Here is a 21,581-nt window from a genome sequence, read left to right on the forward strand (position 1 = left end):
ACATCAAATTTAAAAAAATAAAATTCAAAAATATTCAAATAACAAAAATTCCAAGATATCATTTTAACTTTTAAGACTCCTCATCTAACCAAACATATTTAGGCAATTAAAGTTAATGCTAATGATCTAAGTAATGATTTGAAAATAGGTAAGACTATGTAGCTCACAGATGTGTTGGGTATTCTTATTAACATTTCCATTTTGTCAAGCTAATAGAAACCAATAAAACTGATCAGATAAAACAACCTGTTAACTATAATCTCATATTTTAATGTAGTTAGTTAATTTTATGTGCACTTATATTCATCATAAAAACAAAATGAAATTTTGATTAACATCTTTTGTCTTCAAGGGAAACTTTAATTCTCTACTAGTGCATTTACTAGAGTATTTTCTTAAGAAAAAAATAAATCTGTGATCCTCATGTCATATACCTCACATTTTATAATTAAAACATTAAATTCATCTGAATATTTTCCTTATTAATGATGGTTGTAGCATTCCATTGACTGGCTACAGAGACTTGCTTTAAAGAAAGTGGCTGTTAATGATCTGTGACTCAATGAATGATGACTCCTCCAGGTATTTGGATTGGTGGAGAATCTCTTGTTTGACTTGATATTCTGGAGAGTCTATGTAAAAGCAAAAGCAAAAGTTAATAGTATGCTAGTATGAGTATTTTACAAATATACTTGTTTTGGTTGAAGTCTGTGCCTAAAATGGGGAAAAATAAGTTTCCAAATGTAAAGTCCTAGTTACAAAATATTCTAATGTGTTTCTGACTATCATATATTTAACTGTAGTATCCATATTGTCATTTTTTTTCTTCTTCTTCTCTTTCTTGTTTTAAAATTTTTTTCCCTCCTGTTTATACCACTGAGCTACATCCCAAGTCTCCTTTTTACTTGACTTTGAGACAGGGTCTCACTAAGTTGCCCAAATCAGCCTCAAACTTGTGATTCTCTTGCCTCAACCTTTCAAATCTTTGGGATTACAAGTATGTGCCATTGGACCTGCCAGGGATAGGCCTTCCTATGCAGGCAGATAAAGAAGTGAAGTCGCAGGTGATTCATCGGGAATTATGTATAGCTTACATATGGTTTATCTGTGGTACAATATTATCAGTAAAAACTCACAGGCCCTTGTGGCTAGGGTGAACTTTTTACATTACGTATGTGGCTAAGAACTAAAGATCAGTGAACCCTTAACACAGGAGTTTTGTTGGGACAGAAAACTGTTTCTCTGAAACAATAGATTTGTCATTGAATGTCTAAGCAAGTAGAGTAGCTGAGCAATGCTCTCAAATATTTCAAACCAAATAAAGTGTAATAAATTCCAAATGGTACTTTTCTCCCTTAGAAATAGGCTGTAATTACTTGGCCTTTAAACTGTATGTTAGAACCCATGTAATAGCTTCTCATAGAAATAAAACTTTTAAGGTATTGGAAAAAAGCAGATTATTTGGTACTGCTTTTGGTAAACAACATATTAAACACTTAGCAGGATTGAATCCAATAAGTAGATATACTTTCTTTAGCTGCATTGCATTTAAAAATAAATAAATTGAAATGTCTTTCAGCAGAACATATACTCTTCTGTACTTCACCCTCTGCTATTGTTACACACTCCCCCACTTCTGTCTTCCCTTGTCTTTTCCTGGTTGTCAAGGCCTGTTCATCTGGGATTTCTCAGGTTGTTTCTGAGGAGCAATATGTGTATGTGCATTGTGCAGGTGACTGAGCCAGTCTGTGTGGATGTCAGATGTCAAGATATAAGAGAAATAGCCAATAGTTTGTTTCCTGTCTATGCCCAATCTTACTGATATAGTTTATGTGTATATAAGTATATTTACAGATGTATGTAAATGCACTCTCTGTTTCATTAACATTTATGATACTCAAATTATACATATACACATGCATAAAGTAAAAGCAAATGAAAATGATTGATATTTAAGTATGAAGTTATATTTTAATGGAAGGTAAACTAGTGCATATCATCTTGTATCTATTTGCAAAAATAAATAAGTTAAATGTTTTAAATCCCTTAAATTCAGAAGTCTAGAGTTTGATTGAGTCTCTAGTTTTAAAAGTCTCACATACTTGATGGAGCATTACAATACTCTAGTCATGAATGTTCTCAAGGAAAATGATTTTGAAAGAATCAATTAATGTTAGGTAATGACTATGTCTTTCTATGGGTATGCTGTGAGGCCTCATCATCTTAGGTAAATAAAAACTTTTTGAGATATACAATAGATTAGTTATTTGAGTTCACCAATTCTACATATAATTTGAATAAAAATATAACAATTTCATTTGTATTTTGCACAAAAACCAAGAGGAAATACTGATAACAGTTTAATTGGAAGCAACATGCAATGCATATGTGCTTGTAAAATGCAGAGTAAGAAAATCCCCAATGATCACATTTCCCTTACATTTGAAGACCATGAATAATGTTTCCATGGACCTATCCCACATAAAAGTTGATTTAGCATATCTTAACAGAGAAGCTTTCATTCTCAGGGCCTGCGTAAGCTCATCCATTGTGAAATGTGCTAAATGATTCCCTCCAGCCCTTCCCTTCTGAGTTATGTTCAGTTACCTCAACTTGAGCATAACCAAGAGAAGGATTCCACAGGTGACTGTCATGCACATCACAGCATAGATGACTTGCCCTAGGAATAAAAGACTTTAAAGATCACTGGAGTTTTACAGGGGATAAATAATAAAGTATTATAGGGGACATATTTTTTTTAAACTGACCATTGAAGGAGGAATGAAATCCAGTTAGAGTAATTTCCTTGGCATGTTTTCTTTTATACAATGCAATGCCCTTGAAATTAGACAGCATTGGGTAATCTGAAAGAAAATGACAAAAATGAGATTCAAGTTTTTAAATATGGTGTATTTGTCCCCTTGACTGTAATTTGCTTAATATTAAAATTAAAAGGCAACAATTTATTTCAATGAATTTTAATAAATTTGATAATTTGCATGTAATCAGGAACATCTTAACTTTTAAGTTTGTTTCCTCCTCCTTTTAGTCAGATAATTTCTTTATAGAAACTTCTTCAAAACAAGATTAGTTTAAAAAATGATTATATTTTATTACTCATTGTACCCAAGACAATAACTTAATGCTATCCATTGGGATATTGAGAAAGATTTCTTCTTTATAAGAGTGATTGTTTTAATGTGCTTTTAAGAATGTCTTATTTCCCTAAGATCCACAAATGAGTACCCATAAAGGAGAGTCCTTAAACTAAATGCCCACTTGCTCCTCTGCTCAGACACTATAATACCTGGCTTTGTTTGTCTATGATGTTCTGTCTCCCTTTGACCCAGGCTTACACCACACCCCACTCTGGCCAGTGAGACCTTCAGTCCAATGTTGAGACACCCTAAGAGGATACTTTAAGTCACTCTGAGGACCCAGTCTTCTTAGGGCCTTTTCCTAGTCCCTGTGAAATATGCCCCCACTGTTTTCTAGTAAGCTTACAACTCTAGAGAGCATGCTTCCTAGGAGCCAGGTTTTAAAAAGAAATCATTCTCTGTGGGATATGTTCTTTTTCTTTTTTTTTCTCTTTAAAGACAAGAATATATCATCTTAAAAATGAATGGATATATTTTAGCTGTTTTTTTTGATCACTTAAAAAAAATCACCCCAACTTTTGACTCAACACAACATACATACAAATATAGAATATAACCAATAGCCCAATAATCAATTTCTTCAATGATGATAATTCAGTTCAATTGGAGGCATTTAGGAATAAAAAAGAGAATAGAAAGAAAAGGAAAGGATAGTGAGGGGAAACCTCCAATTTAGAGAGGCTTTGATGTTCTCTGTTCTAGACGTTATATAGGACCTGGAAATAGGAGTAGACAGTTGTTTACAGAAATGAGTTAAATCGTGAGGTCTTACATCCAATGAAAACTAGTGACAAAGGTTCTGAGTAGGGACGGAGATGAGAAAAAATATTATCAAAGTTTCCACCCAATTCTCTCTCCCCTCGACTGCTGCTGTTCAGAATCCCATGAAACCCAGAGGTTGAGCTCTATGTTAGGAATAATCAGTTAATAGATAGGTTGGAATTTCAGTATAAAATTTCCAGAGTGGGTGGGGGAGAAGCAATACAAGAACTAGAAAAGTACTGATTGGTTCTTAGAAAGCTCATTCTTGGGCTGCGGAGGTAGCTCAGCAGGCGCTCTCTCTCTCTTTGTGTGTATATATATACACACACACACACACACACACACACACACACATACACACACACACAGGCTTTGGATTTAAAATTTTGATACAATTAAGAAATGTTCAGCTCAAAAATTTTTAGGCTTCAAGTTGCATATTAGCTCATCATACTTAGAAAATTTCTTGAAAACTGAAAAATCAAACTTTTCAAAATATAGATGTATTAGGGGTATGATTTTAGATTTTTTTAATACACCTATGTTTACAAGACAAATTTTATTATTCACTATAAGGTTGGATGGAAAAACTGAGCAATTCAAATAATATTTTTTTATAATAATGTTCTTTTTTGTAAGAATTTAATTAAGTTGAACATATAGATTTTTAGTGAAATGAATGATTAGAATAAAATATATTTAAAATATTATATTTATATCAATTGAAAATATGATGAATAAATATTTTTATTTCTTTATAAATTATATGATTTTTGTAAAGTTTTAGGCAGATACATGGCATATATGTAGATATATATGTATATATAAAATATATTGACTATTCAAACAATATTATGATGTTTATGAAATTCTATCCCTAAGTACATTTGGTCTGAGTAGTATCATAATTTGACTTACCTTAACGTCAGAAAAAAAGCATTCTTTTTGACAAATTAGGCCATTGTTTAGATATATAACTTCTTAAAGTAACTGTTAACCATTCACCTAGCAAACATTAGGAAGAATTGTCTCATTCACTAAATTTCACTCACATGGAACTCATTAACAAAGTCATAATAGATCAATGACAGAAATGCTAGCTAATGATCCCAGTGAAAATCTGAATGTGTCTAGCAATCGCCCCACAATCTTAAATATTACACCCTGGGAGGATACCAAATATCAGTTAGAGAGATTAATATTGCTGAGGGTTTCTTGGCTACTGAAGCCCATTGGAGATTCTTGCCTACCTTTCATAAATAGTGAGGTTTACAGTGTTTTATAACCATGAAATTAAAGTCAGCAGAGTTGATTACCAACCTCAGTCCCACACCATCTGCTATATTTATAGATAAACACTGTCAGTGACTTGTTTATCTTAACTTATACACAAGAGGAATTACATACTATTATGCACTGTAATATAAAATCCCTATACATTTGATGGGAAATCAAGATTAATTTCAACCTTGCATTAGGAACAAATTTAAGTAGTATTCTTCCTAAATGAGATGGAGAAATGCAATCAATTCCATCTTTTTTTCTTTCAAAATCCTTGTTTAACAGTGGCTGAGAACTTCAGAGGCTTAAAATTCTGCTTTCTTTATTTTTTATAGAATGATAAATGCATTGTAAAAGGTGTGTAGATCAGATACAAATCAATGGTTTTAAAATAAATGCCAGTATATTTGAAATATAATCATTTAAGAAATTAAATATACTTCAAACTGCAAATTTGTAAGCTTTCATTTCATTTTAATTAAGTCATAACTTAGAAGAGTCAACTTGGGGGAAAACTGCCTGTCTATAATGAACTTAATGAAGAAAATATATCTCCAAAATGGAGCAGTAATTTTTATATCATAAATGTACTAAGAGAGCTAGTTAGTAATAAAGACAAATGTAAGATAATGATGGGAATAATTTGCTCTATATTTTATAACTTTTACAACTTCATGTTTTATATGTGGAGGTTCTAAATGTACAAATATTTTTTAATGAACAAACATATAAATGACAGTACCATTGATTGTCCAGATAGATTTCTGATATCTTAATTTGAAATAGAAAATTCACTAATGACCACCTTTTTTGAGAAGTGCAAGATTTATCTGGCTGGCTTATATAGTTATTTTCATAGACTGATTGAGAACAGGGAAAACATGGAAAAAAATTAAATATGCATTTCAGAAAGTCTCAAAACATTATTTGGAATGATGATATGATCAAAAAAGTTTTTTAAGTTATTGAGTTTTTAAATGGAAAAAAATGTATATAATTTTACTATGTCTTTCCTGTACAAACTAGTAAATCTGCTGGAGAAAGGAGAAATGTGTTGTGGAAACTTCTTATTCAGCAACCTTCTTGAGAATAGATAATGTATCTAACTTACAATAACAGAATTAAGCTATTACAATTCTGTGCTCAAGCAATTATCTAATGGTTACAAAAACCTTCTATTCTCAACTTGCACACTTGAAATAACATATCTACTGCTGTATAATGTTTAGTTTGTTCTAGTTTGAATTAACATTAGTTAAATGTCTTCACATAAGTTATATATTTTTCATCACTCATTTCTTAAAATGTAAATCCATTGTCCCTGCTGCAAAGAACAGCAGCAATAACCAATATAAATTGCTTAAGTGATTATATGGCCAGGAGATTGATTCCACTCATCAAATCTCTTTACTGATGGGCAAAGAGTAAGCATGTTGGGCACTGGATTAGAGATATCTAAGAAAAGTGAAGAAAGTCAATATTTTGTTGAGCCTAGTTTTTGCATTGCAAAACAAGACTAATGATATTTATGTTTGCAAGATTTTTTTTTTTTTTTTTAGAAAATTAAACTGTTATGGGGCTGGGATTGTGGCTCAGAAGGGCTGGGGTTGTGGCTCAGTGGTAGAGTGCTCCCCTAGCATGCGTGAGACACTGGGTTCGATCCTCAGCACCACTTATAGTACACCTATAACTAAAAAATAAATATTAAAAAAAAACTATTATTAGGATAACAGAGTTTTGGGGGACCATTATGAGAAATAATGCACAACCATAATAAGAATGGAAGAGGAAAACCGAAGAAAGGATTCCTTTGCTGGTTCTTTTTTCTCCTGCTCTTTCTCATTCCTAGTCTTCCTTCCTTTCTTTCTTATCGTTCTTCAACAACTATTGTAAACATTACTGTTGACAGATACTGGAGATTAAGAGGTGACCTACCCACAGCTGCTTTCTCATTATCAAATACACCAAGTTTGCTGCCTTTGCTTTTACTGCCAAAGATGACCTTGAAGATGATGTCTCGGGGACTTTCCTATTTCTTCTATTCCCTCCCACTTATCAGTAATACATTTTCTAGCCATTTTGACAGAATCCCACACCACTCAATTAAATTACCAATATAAAAATGAACTTTTAAAACCATATTCATAGCAGCACAATTCACGACAATCAAACTATGGAAACAGCCTAACAGTCCATCAATGGATGAATAGATATATGTAGTATATATACACAATGGAGTTTTTTTTTGCCATAAAGAAAAATGAAATTATGCCATTTGCAGAAAAATGGATGGAACTTGAGACTATTATATTAAGATAAATAAACCAAACTCAGACGGCCAAGGTTCATGTTTTCTCTCATATAGAGAAATTAGAGAGGAAAAAGAAAAAGAAAGATGGGGGAAGGGGGTCTCATGAAAATGGAAAGGAGATCAGTAGAGTAGAGGACAGGAACTTGCAGGGAGGGAGGAGGAGAGGGAAAAGGAAAATACTGATAAGTGATATTGACCAAAATTTACAGTTATATTGTGTGCATGTGTGGATATGCAACAACAAATTCCACTATTATATACAACTATAATGCATCAATAAGGATATTAAAAAAAACAACTATGGCTTGTGATTATCTTTCTTTAGCCAGAATGTTTGAAAGAACTGTTTATTACAACTTTCTCCCTTCTTTGCCCCAATTTACTGAACAACATTTCCAAACAAATTTTTACCCCCACTCATCCTCTGAAATGATTCTGTAAATGTCACCTAAAGCCATCTTAGCCATTTCAATTTATTTTTCCTTGTAGATTTCTGCTAGTCCCGATTTCTAAATACTGGGGTGTTTAGAAATTTAGTCTTGGTTCTTCTCTGCAATAAAAAAAAATCTAATAATTTTCCAATGACTTTAAGCAAAATACAGAGTTATATTCAGCTTCATTCTTGATATTTTTGCTTGTATATCACAGAGCTATATCAAATTTAACAAGTCACAATCTGAATTTCAATTTTGCTTGTACCCAAATAAATTTCTCTAATTATATTTTTTCATCTCAGTAAATAATACAACAGATCCATATCATTCAAATAATCTAGACATCATTCTTGATTTTCCCCTTTCTCTCAGTCACATGCCCTAGTAGCCAATTAGTTCCATTAATTATATTTTTATGTGTATAAGAATATGAAAAGTGTATGTGTGAGTGTGTGTGAGTGCGGGGGGGGGGAGAGAGAGAGAGAGAGAGAGAGAGAGAGAGAGAGAGAGAGAGAGAGAGAGACCCTGTGCTGGGTATAAAACTAGGGGTAGGGGAATGGCATATGCTAGATCTAAATGTGTGTCTTAATTCTGTTATTCTTCATTGACATCTTCACTGAACTAGCTAAAGTCATCATCATACATCATTAATATTGCCTCAATAAATATTCCTAATAATCTTAATTTATCTTTCTGCTGTTCTTTCTCCAATCAACAGCATTCAAAATTATTCAAACCCAAATCAAATAGTGTACCTTCCCTAATTAAATCTTTAAATGGCTTTTCATTGAAACTAAATGTAAATCTAAAAACTCTGCCATTTTTAGAAGGTCCTACATAATATAAGACTGACTGACCTCTCCAGTGATCTCTTCTTTGGATATTTTATTCCAGACAATAGAATCCTGGCACTAAGTCCTCTCTCTTGCGGGAGCACATGACACCTGCTCTTGCCTCATTCTAGAGTAGACTCCTGTCTTTCTTCAAGTGTGCACCTGAAGATCACTTCCTTGGAAAGGTCCTTCCAGATTATTTTCTGAAGTAGGACCCTCTGTTGTGTATTTCAGAAATATGATTTGGGGAGGACACAGTAAATTCAAAGCTTTTTAGAAAAGTCAGAGTTTTCCAAACTGTTGAACATGAAATAATATTTCTCTATTATAGTTTTATGTGCTATGCAAATTAAAGATGGAAAATTTGTGTAAAACAATTTATGTGCTCTTTTTTGTTGCATTTTCTAGATTTTTAATATAACAGATTGGACTATACCTAAATCTCTTTTCTCCAGGGGATATATTTGGAAATCCATGAAAAATAATCTTGGAAAATATGAGTAATACATACAAATCACATGCCCGGTAGACAAGCATTATATATTTGGGGCAGATATAAGATGCTTACTGAGTATTGTTTTTCTACCTAGTCAGTGGAAAACCAGAGAACACCACACTGACAATATCTGTGTCCAATATAAACGATAATTTATAATCCTTGCATTTATTAAGCACTTGGCACCATAATTTCTCTTGTTCTCTCTTCGTGGGAGCTAAGAAAATCTTTCTCCTGTGGTTTGGAAGATGCTTTACCTCCCAAATGCTACTCTTATTGCCCCTTAGAGAGGTTGGTATGATAGAACATTAATTCCACTTTTGCTGCCAGTTAATCTGCCATTCTTCAATTTCTCAGTACAGTCTCATGGGATATGAAGAGTTTAGAATCTGCTTTTTTACTTAGGAGACCCATTTTAGGAGAACCAGAAGGAGTTCATGGATCATTTATTTCTGGTCACCTATCAATGTCCACAGAAGCATGCTACAAAAACCATCATATTTGGACCTGAGCAAAGACTGCCTAGTTAAGTAATTACTTCCTATTTCAAAGGTAGCAGCATGATAATCAACATGGGGATATAGTCACAGGATGATCCATGACTCTGCTGTCATGAAGCTTTCAGTGTAGTTCCCAGTATGAGGAGTAATGTGAATAAAGTGAGGGGAATCAGCAAGAGACAACCAGGAGAAAAGTGCACATTGTGTGGTTGGTAGAAAATAAGACTGATTTGTTCTAAGTGTCCTTGGAAAATGAAGAGTTTAGAAAAGAATAAAAATACTCCTATGAAGAGCAATGGCTGCTTCTGCACATAGAAATGGCAGAACAAGGCAGGCTTTGACAGTCTAGCTATGCTTTATAGGATGGTTTAGTTGGTGAGATCTAACTGTGATGCTATAGCATAAAGTTAGGCATGAGAAGATAAAAATACAATAGGTAGTAAAGTCAGGGAAGAGAGCAGATAAAGCATAAAGATATACTTAAAACAAAAGTATTTTTGTTGACCAGCAAAATGATGCAGAACATAGAACAAAATTAAAAATTAAATATGGACTAAAACCTGGCTGTGTCTCATTCTATCTCAGTCATTTTAAGCCAGTTACTGAGGCTCTGCACCCTTATTTAAATGAGACAATATCTAACTAACACAGAACATATTGTTAAAAATCAATGAGAGGAATCTTCAAATCACAGTGCCTTCTACAGACATTCTCTCTGCAGATATTCTTTGTAAAATCTTTCTAACAAAATGGATAAATAAAATATGGTGTGGGCTGGGATTTTGGCTCAGCAGTAAAGTGCTCACCTAGCATGTGAGATGCCCTGGGTTCCATCCTCAGCACCTTATAAAAATAAATAAATAAATAAATAAATAAATACAGAGAGAGAGAGAGAGAGAGAGAGAGAGAGAGAGAGAGAGAGAGAATGTGGTACATATAAAAAACAGAATATTACTCAGCCTTAAGCAGAATGAAATTATGGCATTTGCTGGTAAATGGATGAAGCTGGAAAATATCACACTAAGCAAAATAAGCCAATCCCAAAAAACCAAAGGCTGAATGTTTTCTCTAATATGTGGATCCTAATTCACAATGATCGGGCAGGGGTGGGGGAACACTAGGGAAGAATAGAGTTACTTTAGGTAGACAGAAATGAAGGGAGGGAAGAGAAGAGGGTATGGGGTTAGGAAGAATAGTAGAATGAAACAGACATTATTCCCTTATGTACATATATGACTGCATGACCAATATGACTCTATAACATGTATAATCATAAAAATGAGAAATTATACTCTATTTATGTGTGATATATCAAAATGCATAAATGCATTCTGTCATGTATAACTAATTGAAACAAATAAAAAAATTTAAAAAATCTGATGAAAGGCACCAGCAGCATGTTTTTATTGTTTCATCTTCACTCCAAATATTTTCTGAATCATCCTGTCATTTCATGAACCTAAGATTTTTTTTATTTAACCAACTCTTCAATTTGCATATCAAGTAAACCTGAGTTGTAAAATGATAAATTTTGTCAAGCACTTACTTTGTGCTAAGCACATATTTTGTCCTTTATATATTCTTTTATTTGTGCTACTATGTTCTGTACCATTTCAAGTTCACCTTATTCTCAAAAGTAAGTACTATGTGTTGCATCATTATATCTGCCGGGATTTTATACCCCAATCAATTTAGATCAAGACATTATTATCATTTGTGAATATCTTCACGATGAATTACAATACAAGAGATTAGCCCCTTTGTAAATAAAGATTTTCCAGCTGCCTTTACACTTTACATAAACCACACAAAGACATAATAAGAAAAATATACATAAAAGTAGGTTACTGGTAAATATAGACCATAGAATGTCACATGGAATAAAAAAGCAAAATGGAAAGAGGCAGCCTTGGACTTCCAGCCATAGATTAAAGACCCTTCGTTAAAATTTGCTTAATGTTTGGCTTGGACTAATTTTTCTTTTTTTTCTTCTTTAAGTCTTCTATGCCCCAGTTTCCTATTCTACTAAATTAGGATAATAATACTTAATGGCTTCTTATGAAGATTAAGCAAGGCAAGGCTGTAAAGTCTTTCATAGAGAGTAGACACACAATAGAAGCTATAATTGTATAATCAGAAAAATGTGTTCTAATAGGGGTCACATATGAGTATTAACTATGGAGCACTTAAAGATTCAGAATTCATATCATGGTAGTTTTGATGTAATAGGTCAAGGGAGAAGTACAGATAAAGTACTAGGCATCCATCATTTCAAAATCCCTTCAGACATCCTCAATGTATAATCAGGAAGGAGAACCATCAGTAGGGATCGGGAAACATGATTTTTGGAGCTGAAAGAGAGGATTTATGCTATAAACCATATTACTTGATGCTAGTGTGATACAAGTTCTTGAGAGAAGAGGGATGGAGAAAAGACAGGAAAGAAAGGTCTGTAAAACAGATAAAGTCCTTTAAAAATAAGCAAAAGGTGGAGAATAACCAGATACAAGGATGGTAACTGCCAAACCAATTTTACTAATTGCAAAAAACAAAACAAAACAAAACAACAACAATAAAAAAGTATCTATTTGGATCAGAAGAAAGATTACCACTTTAGAAATTCCTTTACATCTAGCTACCCAGAAGTATTAAAAGAACAAAAACAGTTAAAAGACAGTATTTGCTTTGTATGGTAGGCATGCTGGAAGTTTGGGCCAAAAAAATAGTGAGAAAAATTGACTGGGTCAAAGCAGCCATGTAGAAGTGTTGGAAGTAGCTATTAGGGTTGTAGACATATGGTTAGTGTACATTTCCAAGGTAATAACTACCATATGGAGTTTAAACAAAATACCATTGTGAGTTTTAGACATTCTGTTACACTAGGAAGACTGGGTGAATAGAAATGCAGGTTCTGAATCACTGCTGGCCTAGAAACTTAAAACACCACCAGCCTCATCTTCTCCCAAAGACCCCAGTAATATGTCACAGTGTGTTACTAAGATAAGTCACTCCTTGGGGAAAAAAGAAAAATCTTGAGCATCTTGAGAACTGATTTATATGGCTTCCCACTTTTCAGGTTTGCCTCCCCACTAAAGTAGATAGATATACAATCAGGAACCAGTGGGTTCTGGCTTCCTTTCACAACTGAGTTGATTTGAAAGTCCCTGTCATCTTCCTACCAGGAGTGTCTGGCCGCCTGACTCAGGTGCTAATGCAAGATTACAACATCAGCACCAGAGTTGTGACAAACTTGATGCCCATTGGTAGACAAGAAAACTTAAGCAACTGTAGTGGCCACCAAATGAAACCATTGCATCCTGGAACAGCAGCAGCAGCAGCAGCAAAGAAAGAGACAAAGAGGAATAGCCTCTGTCACAGAGGCACCCGTCATAACATGACTAAATGCTCACATGTGCTAAGAAGCAGCTCTAACCACTCCACGTTATTTTATCTAGTTTGAAAACCAATGCATGTGCTGTGATTTATACCACATGCCCTAAGTATGTGCTTTCCAAGAGTAGTGGATGAGAAGAATAAAAATTACACTGGGCATCGATTAGAATTTACTAGATTTCAAAATCTAGTATTTTGTGATTTTAGAGCATTCTTGTAGCTTTAGAATATTTACTGTTTGCAGAGCTGTAAATGATTTTCATGAATCCATGACAAGAACACTAGCAAAAAGCTTGACGACTATGATTTTAATGGAAGATGAACTATTGCTATCACTAATGGATTCCTAACAAATCCTTAGTTGTTGCTAACCCATCTCATTGAAGAGACTTTGTTTGTCTGTGTACCAACATTCTTTTTTTTTTTTTCCTTAGGAGTTCCTCTTTAAGATGATATCCCAGCATGTAGATGCCAGGGCAGTAACTACTAAGTGCCCACATATGGTGTTTTATGGGAATACATCTGATGCTATTATACTTTTGTCAAAAGAATACTTGGCTGTTTAAACCAGGAATTCACATGCTCATAATAAATGATTTTTATGACTTCAAATACACAATCATGATGCACAAAAATACAAATGAAAGACTACTTATTTTATGCAGCTTTGGCACTAACTCCATCCCTAATTGTAGGCAACAAGGGAATTGTATGAAGCTAACAAAAGCACAGGGTGGAAAATAGCAAAGACAACACAATGCTTGCACTCCTAAAGCCTATTATTGTTCAAATTGTAGCAATATTGTTTTGTTATTTTAGTCCCTCCATGATCTTAAGTGCTGCTTTCTTCTCTAGTAATGCCAAAAAAGCAAGTTGTCTCACTCATCATTGACAACTCTTTAATCTTTCTATTTTCACGAAGAGCAAACAACAAAGGTAGTCATGGATTATTCATATATTTCACGCTCAGTGGCAGATTTTTCCGTCTCCCTTCACAATGTCCAAGTCTTTAAGAGCAGAGCTGGGAGACAGTGAAGGTGGGAGACAGCTGTTCTCCTGTTGTTTCTGTTGAGGGTTTGTATACTTCAATATTTCCAGATTACAGCCGTGTGAAGCATTTTTCACAAAATAAGAAGCCAAGCCAAATTTGCTGGGCTTCAGGTCTGCAGACAAAATTTGAACCAGCTGGATTTTATTGGGAACTTTTGTGTGCAAGAAAACCTAGTGGTAAAACAACTAAAGCCAGCATTTGTATCTATTGGAATGAGCTATATCTTTAGGAGCGATCCCTTCCATCCCCACTGCTCATGTCTGTTCTCTTGAGACAGTTCTGAATTTTGAAAAGCCCTAAGGAAAAAAAAAAACTGCCAGACAATTCCTTAGAGTATCTGACTGGATCTTAGCCAACAAAGGTACAAGCTGCAACCAGATATTATGCCTCTCAGTTAACTTTTGGAAAGATAAAAGGAAGCCAGGTCTTTCTCTGTAATCTGTTTTTAATTGGCCAAATGAAAGCAAATGCCCTATTCAAATGGATTTACAAAAATAAAAATAAACAATTACACTCATATTCACTTAAATGTAGACACACACAACAGTGCCTTGTCAAAGTGGCAACTTATTGGATTTGTAGATGACAAACTTCCACCTGATATTTTGAGTGTACCTTAGGCAGAAATTAGGTATTCCCTGCTAAAAATTATGCGTAGAGCAAACAACAAAATTGCTAAGAAATTATGCAGTCTTATAGATTTGAACATCTAAGCAGTAAAAGAACATGTCCTATTGTGATCATGGAACACAGTATTTATAAGCCTGCTGAGAATTTGAAAGACAAAGCAATAAAAGGTGATGTGACATTAGAAAACGCTTTTACTTCAAATCTCAGTGTAGGTATCTGAAAGAATGAGTAGTTTTATAAGGATAAAGAAATAAATGATGCAGGCTATCTGAAATTTTAGTGTACCGATCGGAAGGAAAAGTTCTTGGCATGACCCTTGGACTTTCTTTCACTCTCTATATAGGTAGTATGGATGCATCCTGAAAGAATACATTCCTCCATCATAGTCTCAGTTGCTTAATCCAAGAATAATAAGGCACATCTACTATCAGAGGTCATCTATTTTTATGACACCATTACCCAAACTTAGTTATGTGAGAAATCTGAGGTCTAGGGAGGGGATAACTGATTTGCTCTATTCCATCTGGTGGAGCTTAGAAAAAACTCATTTCCTAGGCTCTTGTTCTTCATGATACAATAATCCCCTCTCATAAAACACATTGTTCCAGGATTCTTTTGTTACATACACACATGGCCCCTTGGAGGTATAAATTTTATAATTAATTAACAATTATAAACTTCACATCAGTAGATAAGAGGAGTATAATGTAGTAGTTAAAAAATGTTAGTTTCTCATGCCCCAAACAGCCTTCATTAAATTTTGGATCTGCTGACTTCTATCTGATCTGGATAAGTTACTACCGTCTAGCTACACTAGTGTCCTCTAGTGTAAAAAAAAAAAAAAAGAGTATTTCATATATTGGTTGTGAAAATTAAATCAATCATTTAAGTCATATAACATGACACATGGTAAGTCCTTGATTAGGACCATGAGAAAACAGACATCAGGGCATCTAGCATTCATGATCAGGAGGTACTTTTGAAAGGGCAATTAATATCTTTAGATATTCACCAATATTCCAATTTAAGGATATTATAGCTTATATAGATTCAGTTTTCTCCATGTCATTATTTAACAATGCTGAGATGACTGGTATGGAGACCCCCCCAAAAAATTCAACATATAAAATCAGTAAATAGAATATATTACCTAAAAAGGATTAAGGACAAAACCCACATGATTGTCTCAATGATGCAAAAAGAAGCCTTCAACAAAATCCAGCAACCATTTATGTTAAAAATACTAAAGAAACTAGAGATAGAAGGAAATTACCTTAACATCATAAAGGCTATATAAAAGAAACTCGAAGTCATCATTTTTCTGAATGGGGGATCTAAAATTAGAAACAAGACAAGGATGTCTATTCTTACCACTTCTATGGGGAGCAGTGATGTGGATCAAGGTGTCTGCCTCATGGCTATGGTGGTGCACTCATACTGGGAATCCCCTGTGTAAAGGTACTGGTTAACATTACCCGGCTGCTCTGGCAATGCCAGCCTGAGGACACTAGGCAAAGGCTCAGAGTTATCAGTCTTAACCTTGAAACTCAGACACTCTTAGGGATTAAGAAAGCATAGCAAAATAACCATAATGTCTTGTCAATGCTATGACCTTCAAGCCTGCCTGCTTTGCAGAAACTTTCTCACAAGTAGACTTTTGATGATAAAACCTATATAATAATTGTGTGGAGCCAGCTCTAGGTCAGTGTCCTCAATCAGACATCTGTGTCCCACCTGATCCCACTTTTCTCTCTAAATGTTTGTGTATCTTTCTTAATCCCTCATCATCCCTTGTTGGTTTCTGAATTAATGGTCATGCAGGTCACAGCATACTCCTATTAAAAACAGCACTTGAAATTTTAGCCAGAGCAATTAGGCAAGAGAAAAAAAATAAAAGTGATACAAAGAGAAAAGGTAGAAGTAAAATTGTCACAATTTGTAGAAGATATGATCCTATACTTAGAAGAGCCAAAAAACTCAACCAAAAGAATTCTAGAACAGAAAAAAAAAGATTTAACAAAATAGTTGGGTACAACAATCAACAAATTAAAATCAATTACTTTTCTATACCTCAATAATGAATCTACTGAAAAAATCGGAAAAACAATTCCATTTATAATAACCTAAAAAAGAAAAAAGAAAAAATGGAATAAATCTAACAAGGAGGTTAATGATATCTACAATAAAAATTACTGAATACCAAAAAAATTGAAGAAGACACAAAAAGATGGAAAGACCTCTCATGTAGAATTAAATTATTAAAGTGACCAAGTTACCAAAAGTACTGTATAGATTCAATGCAATCCCTATCAAAACACCAATGGTATTCTTCAAAGAACTAGAAAAAACAGTCCTAAAATTCATATAGAAGATTAAAAGACCCATAATAGCCAAAAGGATTCTGAACAAGCAGAGCAATGCTGGAAGCATCACAATTTCCTATCTCAATTTACATGACACACCTATAGTAACAAATGCAGCAAGATATTGGCATAAAAATGGACATGTAGACCAATAGAAGAGAGGAAAAAAAGACAAATCCACACAACTACAATCATCTGATCCTTGACAAAGGTACCAAAAACATACATTGGAGAAAAAACAGCCTTTTAATCAAATGAGTATAAGAAAACTAGATCCCTCTCTCTCACTCTACAGAAAAGTCAACCCAAAGTAGATCAAAGACCTATAGGAATCAGACCAGAAACAATGCAGCTTCTAGAAGAAAACATAGAGTCAACACTCTAACATACACGCACAGAAAATGATTTCCTCAATAAGACTTCTGAAGCTCAGGAAATAAAACCAAGAATCAATGGATGAGATAGCATCAAATTAAAAGGCTTCTTCACAGCAAAGGAAACAAGAGTGTGAAGAAACAGCCTACAGAATAGGAGAAAATTTTTACCAGCTACTTTTCTGACAGAGGAATAATATCCAGAATACATAAAGAACTCAAAAACTTAACATCAAAAAAAAAAACCAACCAAAGACCCTGATCCAAAAATGGACATATGAACTAAACAGACATTTCTCAAAAGAAGAAATACAAATGATCAAGAATTATGTGAAAAATATTTAAAACCTTCAGCAATCAGGGAAACACAAATAAAAATAACATTTCATCTCACTCCATGACAAGAGCAGTCATCAAGAATAAAAACGGGTATGCTGTTGATGAGACTGTAAATCAATAAAACTACTGTGGAAATTAGTATGGAAGTTTCTCACAAAACTAGGAATGGACCCACCATGTAAAATAGCTATACTACTTCTTAGTATTTATCCAGAAGAATTAATTTCAGTGATACATGCATAGTTATATTTATAGCAGCACAATTCACAATAGCCCAACCAACTGCAGTGTCCATCTAACAAATGATGGATGCATCCATTATATAGAAAATGTAATAGAGTTTTACTCAGCCATAAATAATGAAATTATATCATTTTAAGGAAAGTAGAACTGGAGAATAAGTAAAATAAGCCAAACTTAGGAAGTCAAAGGTCACTTGTTTTCTCTCACATGTGGAAGCCAGAGGAAAAAAAATGTAAAAAAAAAAAAAAAAAAAAAAAAAAAAAGATCTCATGAACCTAGAAACCCAGTAGAAACCCAGTACCCAGTATGGCAGTATGGTAGAGGGAGTAGGTCAGTGGAAGAAAGGTGAAAAGGAAAGTGGTGATACTAGGGAATAAAATCTACCAAATTGTGTATTTTGCATATACAAATATAATGAATTCCACTATTATGACATAATGATAAAGTACAAACAAAAAGAGTGATATACTGAGGGAAAATTTTTTCTTGTATTGGTTAAATAAATTATTTTCAAGAGTTTGTCCAGATCCTGATCCTGTTGTTAATAATGCAGCATTTTAACGATCTTTTTCTGGCCTGTGGTTGTTAACTCTCTCTGCAGTTTCTTTGAGGCAGTTGATAATGTGCTTAAAGAGCACCAACCCCAGATATGGTGTCAAATATAAAACTTAATGCAGAGATGAGGCTTATCTGTAGACTGCCTCCATATTCTAGAGACTGGTGCCTTCCAGGGTAGCCCAAAGTGTGCTATTCTGGAGAATTCTACATCATATACTCTTATAGCTAAGTCTCATTCACTCACCACTATCTTTGAGAAGTCAGATAAATCTAGACTATGCTTAAAGGCCTATGATTTTTTTGTGTGTGTGATTTTTGGAGTTCTGATGTAGATTCCAACTGCTGGGACCAAAGTGTCTTCTAATGTTGCAAAGTTACCATGAGAAATATGACTCACTCATATATACTCAGGTTGAATTTTAGGTGTTTCAACAAGTAGTCTTCTCTAGAGGATGGGTGCACTTCAACCCCAAGCCTAATTTCATTCACTGTAATGCACACATTCTGCACTACTTTCTCAACATTGAAAACTATACTGCTGAAACTCAAGTGATGACACTGTTCTGATACTTTCTGATTCTTGAGTCCATCAGATCATTGGAAACCAATGTGAACAATGAAGCTGTGGAACCAATGGAGATTCTTCTAGTGATCAAAGTCTACTTTTTCATGTTTGTAACCTGACAATTTTGATATTAATTTATCTGGAATATAGTAATAGTATATTTATACATAATAAAACCAGACATCAATTCAATATTCTTTAACTTTAAATGATTCTCTTTCTGGGGATATTTTATTGTATGGGGAAAAAAAGGGAGGTGGGGAGATTTTTATTACACCAACAGAGCAAGCAAATTTTAAAATATTTAAGAATCATGATACTAAGGATGGTACCACAAAGTAATCATAGCTCCTCCTGTGGTGGGATGTAGTTTATGATTCTATTGATGATTGGGAATAACACTTTTAGGCTCTTGCTAATTTAAAGTAAAGAATGGCTTCTTAAAGTCAATGTTTGTTAAAGTGTGGTACCTGCATCAACATCATTTGGGATCTTGTTAGAAATGCAAACACCTAAGTTTTATCTTAGGCCTATTGAATCAGAGACTCTAGGGGGAGGAAATGCAAAAACATGTAATTAACAAGCTTTCTATGTGATCTAATATAGCTAAAGTTTGAGACACAGGGCTTTAAGACACTACCTCAAGAGTTTTACAGAAACTATACGGACATATGCTTGAATTCTGATGACACTAAGATACTCAGCAGACATGAAAAACAGATTACTAGGTGGTCATCATACATCAAGTCAATTAGGGTGATCTATGTGTTGCAGTGACCAAATATCTAACAAGATCAACTTAGAGAAGGAAAGATTTGTTTTGGCTCACATTTTCAGAGGATTCAGTGCAAGGTCAGCTGGCTGGTCTTCTTTTGGTAGGAGGTGAGACATATCCTTGCAGAAGGGTATGGCTCAGCTCAAGGAAGCCAGGAAGCAGGGGTGGGGGAGGGAGTAGGTATGTGTGTGTGTGTAAGGCCAGAATAAGATAAATTCTCCCAGGGCATGCCTCAGTGACCTCGTTTGTCCAACTAACTCTTTTGTTCCATAAGTGCATTTAGCCATCAATGGTCAAAGCCCTCATCACCCAATCAATTCCCCAAAGCCCTATCTCAGAAAATTGCTGCACTAGAGACATATGAGCCTTTGAAAGACATTCCAGATCCAGAACCATAACAGTTTGCTGTATTTTTAATAGCTTATATATAGAACTTAGTATAGTATTACCTATATATATTACGTGTGTGTGTGTGTGTGTATATATATATATATATATATATATATATATATATATATAAACTTTTTTCCTGAAATGATCCTAGGAGATAATCTATGTCATTACTACTGAAAGAGGAATCCTTGCACCAGCATTGGCCTCACCTCGGAAATTTTTAAAAACACAAATCTAAAGCCCCACCCTACATCTACTGAATCAATATCTGCATTTTAAGTAGAAATCATGTGATTCTTTTGCACAATAAGGTTTGTGATGGATTGGCCTACTTTGAGCATCTGCCCTAAAATTATTCAAGGATAAAATTTTATTTAAGCAATTACCTATCCTGAGAAAATACAACACCTTGGATCTTCTAGAAATTATCTTCCCATACTACCTGTGACATCACAATGTTTATGTAAACCTGTTGGTTTCTATGATTTTCCAAATTCCTTAAATCATACAGGAAGAGTTGCTATTTACAAAGTTTTACTACGTTCCAGATACTTTACATGAATTAAATGACATAATCTTTGTACCAACATTCTGGGTTGGGGATGATTATTCTAATCTCCATTTCAGACATATTGGTGTGTGTTACCTTTCCAAGGCTATCTCACAAGGTCTATTAACACTTGAAAACATGACATTATTGTTCATGGTTTTTAATCAAAATTCAAGAGTTGGCTTGAGGGAGAAGGGGAGTAGAAGAAGGGGCTTGGTTAATATTTTAGATTTGAAAGCTAATAAAGGTTAAATATGCTGATTTGTCCCTGAGGACAAAACCCAAAGAAATATCCAGAATTCTAAGTCTATAAATTCAAGAGCATAAAAGCCAAACATTACAGAATTTGCCACGGATGTAAATTTGTACATTTAGTGGTAACTAAACTCATTTTAAAGAAATGGTTTATTTGTTTTTATTATTCTTTTTATTGCTGACTTAAAATACACATGCCTGTTCTCTAAAGAATTCAAAAGAGTTTGCAAATAATGAAAAACAAGATCCTAGAGGAATAATCGCTGATTTCTAAAAGGAAAAACATACATTTATAAGTAAGTGTCTATGAATTTGAT

At 34.0% G+C, this 21,581-nt stretch overlaps 1 protein-coding gene across 1 annotated transcript in view; it reads right to left on the minus strand.

The window, feature by feature from the left end:
- Nucleotides 1-559: 559 nt before the first annotated feature.
- Nucleotides 560-21,581, minus strand: part of Gfral (GDNF family receptor alpha like) — a 58,568-nt gene continuing 37,546 nt past the window's right edge. Inside the window, exons 7-9 of the mRNA XM_026398967.2 lie at nt 2,769-2,864; nt 2,608-2,680; nt 560-623 (exon numbers count right to left, since the gene is read on the minus strand). Of these exons, the coding sequence (XP_026254752.1) occupies nt 560-623; nt 2,608-2,680; nt 2,769-2,864 (233 nt within the window). The remainder of the gene's footprint in view (nt 624-2,607; nt 2,681-2,768; nt 2,865-21,581) is intronic.

The sequence above is a fragment of the Urocitellus parryii genome, chromosome 8, assembly GCF_045843805.1.
Source record: "Urocitellus parryii isolate mUroPar1 chromosome 8, mUroPar1.hap1, whole genome shotgun sequence".
In the NCBI taxonomy this organism is placed as follows: Eukaryota; Metazoa; Chordata; class Mammalia; order Rodentia; family Sciuridae; genus Urocitellus; species Urocitellus parryii.